General features: G+C 39.1%; 1 protein-coding gene across 1 annotated transcript; it reads left to right on the forward strand.

Annotated features, from left to right (window-relative positions):
* Window positions 1-524: 524 nt before the first annotated feature.
* On the forward strand, window positions 525-4,806 carry LOC125506807 (cysteine-rich receptor-like protein kinase 6; the record flags this gene model as incomplete). The annotated part of the gene is given in 3 exon segments (XM_087522439.1): window positions 525-813; window positions 816-1,328; window positions 4,309-4,806. Coding segments are annotated over 3 exon segments (807 nt in total), but the record flags the coding sequence as incomplete, so codon positions are not given.
* Window positions 4,807-8,082: the final 3,276 nt, after the last annotated feature.

The raw sequence follows: 8,082 nt of genomic DNA on the forward strand, positions 1-8,082 counted from the left end.
CGAGATTCATGCACCTTCCTTCCTTCCTTCCTTCTTACGGACAATGTTTTTCTACTAATACCTCCTTGCTCTGCCTAGCTAAAACCAAACCAAAAGGTCTCTTGCTCTGCCCACCACCACGCCATGCATGGGCATGGGAATGGCTGCTCATGGACTCAAGCTCTTGTGCTCTTTGTTGGAACTCGGTCCACAGGATCGATCACATGAACACGCGCACATAAAATCTGTTGCCAAAGGCACGTGTCGTGTCTTTTCTTTCTTTTTTTATTATTTCTGTTTTCTTGCACAGGTACAAGATATTCCAGCCCTGGTCGTGTGTATATATATACACGCAGGAGGAACGACCCAAATAGCCTAGACCTACACGGACTCTTGCTAGAAGCCTACCTGTACAAGTAAACGCTTCGTACACTGCCGGGACACAAACCAACCTAAACTAAACCTACCAAAGTAGTACTCCTTGACTCACACGTACTAAACCTAGTACTACGGACACTTGACAAAATCCTAACCGGACTATATGACCACACACGTATTGGCTAGCACAAACTAGACAAGATTATCTAACACTCCTCTTCTTGGCACTCCCGCTCGCCGCCGCACAGCCGTGGCCGCGTTGCGACCCCAGCAGCGGCAACTACTCGGCTGGCAGCGCGTACGAAACCAACCTCCTAAACCTCGTCCTCACCCTCAGGCAGGACGCCTCCTCCTCGGCGTCCCGCTTCGCCTCCGGCACCCTTGGCGCCGCCCCGGACACCGTCTACGGCCTGGTGCTCTGCCGCGGCGACGTCACCGCCTCCGAGTGCCTCGACTGCGGATCAGGGACGTGGCACTCTGCTTCAACCCGTGCTACGTCCGCCTGTCGGACAACAACTTCCTCGCCTCCGCCAACAACTCCGGCGAGATACCTCTCATCAGCGGTACCAGCATCAGCAGCAGCGACGTCGCGGGCTACGACCGGGCGCTCACCGGCCTCCTCAACGCCACGGTGCACTACGCGGTCGACAACTCCACGCAGCTGTTCGCCACGGGGCAATGGGTAGGGCCCGACCCGGGGTTCAGCCACATCTATTCGGCGGCGCAGTGCGCGGGGGACCTGTCGCCGGCGCTGTGCCGGAGTTGCCTCCAGGGCCTCTTGCGCGGGTGGTTTACCAAGTTCCGCTTCCTGCCCAACGGGGATGGCTCCAGGGTCGCTGGCTCCCGGTGCACCTTGAGGTCCGAGGTGGGGAAGACCTTCTTCAACGGCGCCGCCATGGTCCAGCTCCCGGCCAAGGCTGCCGCACCGCCACCAGCGGCGACGGCTGTGCCAGTACCAGGCACTACAGGAGGTAAGTTGACAACTCAAGTATACTGTACAGCATATACCCATCCTCAAGTAGCACACTTTTTTTTTCTATTTTTTGAACAGTTTTGCTAAAGGCGACTGCTAGTTCTTTTGAACAAAATAGCTCTGATGGTTGTAGCAAAACCATTTGCCGGTTCCAGCTCCGGCGTCGGCCGGTGGAAGCAAAATTGCTCGCTGGTTGTAGAAAACTAGGCACCAGTTCCAGCTCCGGCGTCGGCAGGTGGCAACAAAATTGCTCTGCTGATTGTAGCAAAAACATTTGCTGGTTCCAGCTCCGGCGTTGGCCGATGGCAGCAAAAATTGCTCGCGCGAGGGTACAGCTTGACCCAGCAGTAGCGTCGCCACTGGATGTAGCTCCGTCGCCAGAGGCTGTAGCTCCGCCAAAAATTGACAGTTGGGGGATCATATGGAGGGGGAGTGTTTGAGAGTAGCGCCTGACATGGCCACCCGACGGAGGAGAGAGGGCATGCGAAGAGATAAAAGAAAAGTGGGGAAGCGGTGCGGGTGGAAGAAGATAAGGAGAGCATGGGGTGGTGAGTGGGCCAGAAAAAGCTGCACGTGGGCTGCCTCTATCCTTTCGATCGTGCGTGATCATAGGGTGCGTGCGCGTCCGGTGCAACGGTTCGGCCGGCGCGCCACGCCTAAACGTTTCCCTTTGCTAAAGCATATCCGGACGCTGTAGCTAGTATAGCGTTGCTTCAGACGTCAATGTTCTTGATCATTAAAACTCCCAAAATAAAAAATGTTGACGAGTGCACATCGGCCCCTTATAATCTAGTAATCCGTGCAGTTGATTCTACTGCACTTTTTTAACTACATCACGTGTTTCAACTATATTTTTCGTGTGTGTTTCAAATATATTTTCTGTATGTGTCTCAATTGTGTTTTCAATTGCATCACATGTTCCATCTGTATTTCTTCAAGCATGCCGTGTGCTTCAATCTTACTTTTCAACCGCACTACATGTTTCAATTGCACTCTTTTCCGCTGCATCTGATGTCTTACTACTTGGATTATAGGTTAGAGCAAGTACAATAGGATGACGTAGGCAGGCTGTAAGCCTTCAAGTATATTTTGAATGAGTTGGAAGAGAGAGAGAGGAGGATAGAGAAGGGAAGCAGGTTACTGATTAACATCTGGCTACAACACGTGCTTTTAAGCATGTTGTGAGAGAATGAGATGGATTATATATCAAAAAAAATAATACATATTTATATGCAACTATTGTATTTGCCCGCTATAAGCTTGACCATAGATGATGTGGCAAGACCATATAGCCAGCAGGTGCCTATACTATTAACCATGCTCTTAAGGAAGTATAATAAACACATATACTACAGAGTCGCGTCTAAAAAAATAGAAAAGGAACGATGGTAAAAATGAATCGCTAGTAAACAAAAATGAATCGCTTTCCGCGACAAGTTGCGGGCTAACCGCACAAACCAACCGACATGGTCGGGCCATTTAGGACTCTAGGCGGTGTAGCTAGTATAGCGTTGCTTCAAATGGTCTTCTAGTAATTATTTTATGTTTTTTCCCGGTTTAAAGTTTTTTAGGTGAGTTTTTCAATAAGTTTTCAAGAAAACATGAATACTTATTTATTTTGGAACATCTTTTAATATTTACTGGACAATTTTTTCAAATGTGATTTTTTTAAATACCGAACATATCTTAAAAATTGTGTGATTTTTTTAAAAGAAGAACATTTTTTTACAAAAAGCAAACACTTTTTAAAATAATTTAAACATTTCTAAATGTTTGGAAAAAATAAAAATAAAAAATAAAAGGGAAACCGGAAAAAAACAAACGAGAAACTAAAAAATGAAGAAAATATCAGTAAAGTAAACAACAGAATAAACGCAAAAATCCAAGCAGAAACTTTCTGGACTAATTGGGCCGGTCAACTAGCAAGTCACAAAAGGCGAACAAATTGTCGCATAGAGCAATATCCAGACCGCATATGATATACCTTGCTTATTGCAAGGTAGAGCAAGCACTCGCCTCTAGTTCCCCCGATGCGGCTCACTATTGAGTAAGTCGGCAGGAGCGGTTTTCTTCTTCCTTTTTTTCTCAGACGATGGTTTTCTTAGGTTTTGGTTTTGGTGTATTTGTTTGGTTCTGATTTTTCTTCTGGTTTCGTTCTGTTTTAGTGTATTTATTTTTGTATTCCATACAATTTTCAATGTTATTTCTTCTATTCTTTCTAGTTTTGTTTATTTATTTTTTTCAATCTTTTTTCCTTTTCCCTATATTTTCTCTTTTCACTTTAGTTTACTTACACACCAATTTATTTCTAAACCTACATGAAGAAAAAGTTAGACAAGTCAATATTTCTTTAAAAGGATACGAACATATTTTCAAGAGGACATGTACATTTTTTTTCAAACAACCTGAATAATTTGATGAAATTTAATGAAATGTTTAATAGTCTTGGAATTTGATTGCGATTACCTGAATATTGATTTGAACATTTTTTTTATCACCAGCATGAGAATTTTGATGTAGCTTGGACATTTTTACTTGAAATACGTGAACGTTTTTTGTACATAGTGTCAATATTTTTTGTAAAGAACATGACCTCTTTTTAATAGCAGAACATTTTATCTAAGGCATGTAACATAAGATAGCAAGTACATTCTGTAAACATCGTGACTCTTTTTAGTAGCATGAACATTTTTTAATAGTATGTGAACATATTTGTAAAACCATTTGAACATTTTCTGTAAACCGCGTGCACTTTCTATCATAGTGTGAACATTTTAGTTAGAGAAGATGGGAATTTTCTAGTAACTTGAATTTTTAAAATATGCAATGCATTTAAATACAACCTTATCATATTTTAATGTATGAAAATAAAATATAAGATACGTGATAAACAATTACTAAGATATAATATCAAACAATTAATTATAATGGCAGAACATTTGAAAGAGAAATAAATACGTGTTTTTATTGTGAAACAGCTTAGCGTGCTGGCCCATATCTCGTGTAACTCACCAGGTCTGTTTGGTTGACGCCCCAGCACGCCCTGCCAATTCGTGGGCAAGACAAAATTTTGGCGCAGCTTTCAGCTGCCCACGCCCCTGCCAATTTTGGCGAGAAAATGAACTGGAGAAGCCCCCCATGTCCTGGGCGAGCCAACTATTTGGTGGCCATCCAAAGGAGCGCCAACACTTGGTCAACTACCAAAATTTTGGCTTGGCAGCTGCAGGCTCCAATCCAAACAGGGCAGATCCTATTTGACGCCCGCAGGCGTCAAAAGGATGTGGCTCCACTGAAGCCTGGCCACCCGACGCCCCAGTTTGGGCCGGCCCACCGTCGGCTGCTTTTTCTTCTTTTTTCTGTTTCTTTCATTTTTGTTTTTCTGCTTCTATTTATTTCCCGTCTTTTTTTATTTTTATTTATTTTTGTATATTATACACATTTCGTTGCATATTATATACAAACATGTTCATCGTATATTTAAGAAAATGTTCGTTATGTATTTTGAAATTATTCATCACATATTCACAAAAATGTTCAATGAGTATTTAAATATGGTTCAGCATATATCACCAAAATGTTCAATGTGTATTTAAATATTTGTTCAGCATATATTAAAAATGTTCAGTGCGTATTTAAAAATTGTTCAACATATGTCAAAAAACGTTCAATGTATATTTAAAAAGTGTTCATCATTTGAAATGTCAATTTTTTGTTCATGTTTTCAATAAATGTTCGTTTTTAAAAGTTTGATAAAATTTCTAAAAAAATAAATATTTCAAACGTTATGATAAAAATAAGAAAAATGTTCATTTTCCCCAAGAAATGTTGAAAAGTTTGAAAAAAGAAACGGACCTGCTGTTGTATACGGTAGTTTAATTGATCAGGCGATATATATTGGTTCTTAAAGTTGGGCGCCGAAAATCTAGCAGTAGTACGTGTCTGGTTTATTGGTTTGGACTAGGTCGGAGATAACGAGATCGAGCTCTCTTTCTGGCGCAACAGTTTTCTGGTGATAGTTTTTTACATGCCTGGATTTCATCAGGTCCAACTGGGCCGGCCCGTTCGCGGTTCTGTTTAGCGAAGGGTCAACAGCTTGACGCTCGCGGGCGTCAGACAGGAGCTCCCTCCAAACAGCCCCTATATCTTGCTTACTATGAGTTTGAACCTCGCATCTGGTGATTCCGCTAGCTGGCTGGCCCAATAAGGTCCTTTGCAGTGGGTTAGCTTATATGGACCGGTTCAGACCAGTTTTATAATCTTTTGCTTAATTTTTTTCTATCTTTTGTATTGTTGCAGCGAGTTTTTGTATCAAATTTCACTTTTTTTGTTATGTTAATTTTTTTTAATTTTTGTTTATTGTCATTTTTTTAAAATACATGTCTTTTAATACAGGTTGAGCATTTTTCATATACATGCTGAAAACTTTTCAAATACATGTTCAGCATTTTTACTCTAATCAGGTTGAACATTTGTGAAATACACGTTGAAATTTTTTTGTATACATGTTGGACACTTTCAGATATACGTTGAACAATTTCCAAATACATGGTGAAAATTTTCTTCAATATATTTTAAATTTTTGTCAAATGCACATCGAATATTTTTATATTACACGGTGAATATTTTTCTGATACATATTGAACATTTTTTTTAAATTCCAATAACATTTTTCTAATGAACGAAAAACAGTTTTGTAAGTTTTGCGCAAATTTTTTAAATGTGGAAATTTTATTTGAAATGTCACAATATTTTTTTGAATGGTCGAAACATTTTCTAAAATTAAGTGAACAAAAATTTACTTTGCATCCTGTCATGAACATATTTTTGAAACACGTGATTAAAAAAATAAGGAACAGTTTTCTTAATGATGTGAACATTTTTTACAAATTAGGTGAAAACTTATTTTACATTAGACGAACATTTTTTAATGTTTCATGGACTTTTCGATACTTTTGTAACATAATTTTGGAAAACATAATATATATATATATATATATATATATATAGTATTTGTAAAATCAAGCAAACAAAAAAGAACAAAGGAGAAAGATATGAACGAAATAACATTTTAATAGGCGGTGTTCTTGTAGATGAGCCATTCTTAGGTGTCTCCGGTAGGCGAGATCCGCGACCTCAGACTTAACCATGGCCCATAACGTGCGTTCTTGTAGTTTTTTTGTGTTAAAAAAAGAAACGGTTTTCGAATACTTGTATGGACTAGTAGATAAAAAAATGAAAACTTCTATGGACCGTTTTGAACAAGTTTTAGAAGCTTCCGTGCCGTTTTTCTATTTTACTGTGCATTCACTGTAACATTTTTTTTCCTTTTGTTATTTTTGTGATTTCCTTCATTTTTCAAACACATGAAGGCTGGGCGATCATGCCGGGAGAGTAAACCTTTTGTTGTAATAAGGGGTGTATTGTAACACACGCAAACAAACTCTTCTTCTCTTTTAATTAATATAAGATGCAAGCATTTTGCCTCTGTTTTTTTAAAGAAGACTTTTTTCAAGTACACGGCAAACATGTTTTTAGATACACATTGATCATTTTTTCAAAACACGTTGGACTTTGGTCAAATACACTCTGGGTGTTTTGTGAATGCACGTTGAACATTTTTAACATACATTGATTTTTTTGTTGTATAAATTCCTTGAACTTTTTGTTAAAAGTGCAAACATTTGGTAAGTGTTAGAACACTTTTTACTGGCATATAAATTGTTGTTGGAATGCTACGATACACTTTTTAAGTACGTGAACATTCTTTTACATTGCATAAACCTTTTTGAGAAATGTCACGAACTTATTTTTTGGAGACATGTGAACATCTTTTCTACACGTTATGAACATTTTAATATCACATGATATTTTTTTAATACAAGTAGTAGCTTTGAAAAGAACATTCTAGAAAAACTTTCAATAAATAATAATAATGGAAGTTGACTCGTTCAATTATTTTCCTAATTGTATCTTTAGCAGTACCTGAATTCGGTACAACCTATGTACTGCAATGGAATTGTATATATTTATGGATTCTTGTTATTTATGCCACTAGTTGTGTCCCACTACTCAATTTTGCCATTAAAAATTACAACTGCTCAAAAATGACATTGTTTCATGAGATGCTTGCTCAAAAATGCCATTAGATATCTCAAAAATGCCATCGTTCCATCAGCTGTTTTCTCAAAAATGCCATTAGACATTGTTATTGTCAGGTCAAACTCGTTGACCATGTTATATGACAAAAAGTTCCCTATACCCACATGCCAGTTCTCTCCGTCTCACAATGATAAGGGTGGACCCCACTTGTCAGGAGTAGCAAGCGAATAATTTTAGAGGAAAATAAGAACATTGTTGGGATCAAGTGGGACCCACACTATCTTGTCGTGAGATAGAAGGAGAGCTGACATGTTGGTCTATACGTATTTTTGTCATTATAACATGGCAAACAAGATTTGAGATGACAGTAATGGTGTCCAGTGGCATTTTTAGCATGCGCCTAACAAAGCAATGGCATTTCCTACACTTAGTCTTCGCTACGGAGCCTCCCCTTGTAGTTCTTTAGAAGAGCTATATTACCAGGTTAGCCGTGCTAGAAAATAGAGGCAAGTTATAATCACAACTTTGCAGAAAAGCTGATATCTTTTGAACGTATTTTTTATGCATGTTGTTTAATCATGTCGAAATTTTGTATTCTCAAACATCAAAGATATGTATTATTCAGATAAGAAGACGAAATCCACACCCATCTT

The sequence above is a fragment of the Triticum urartu genome, chromosome 5A, assembly GCF_056163025.1.
Source record: "Triticum urartu cultivar PI428250 chromosome 5A, HENAU_Tu73, whole genome shotgun sequence".
NCBI lineage: Eukaryota > Viridiplantae > Streptophyta > Magnoliopsida > Poales > Poaceae > Triticum > Triticum urartu.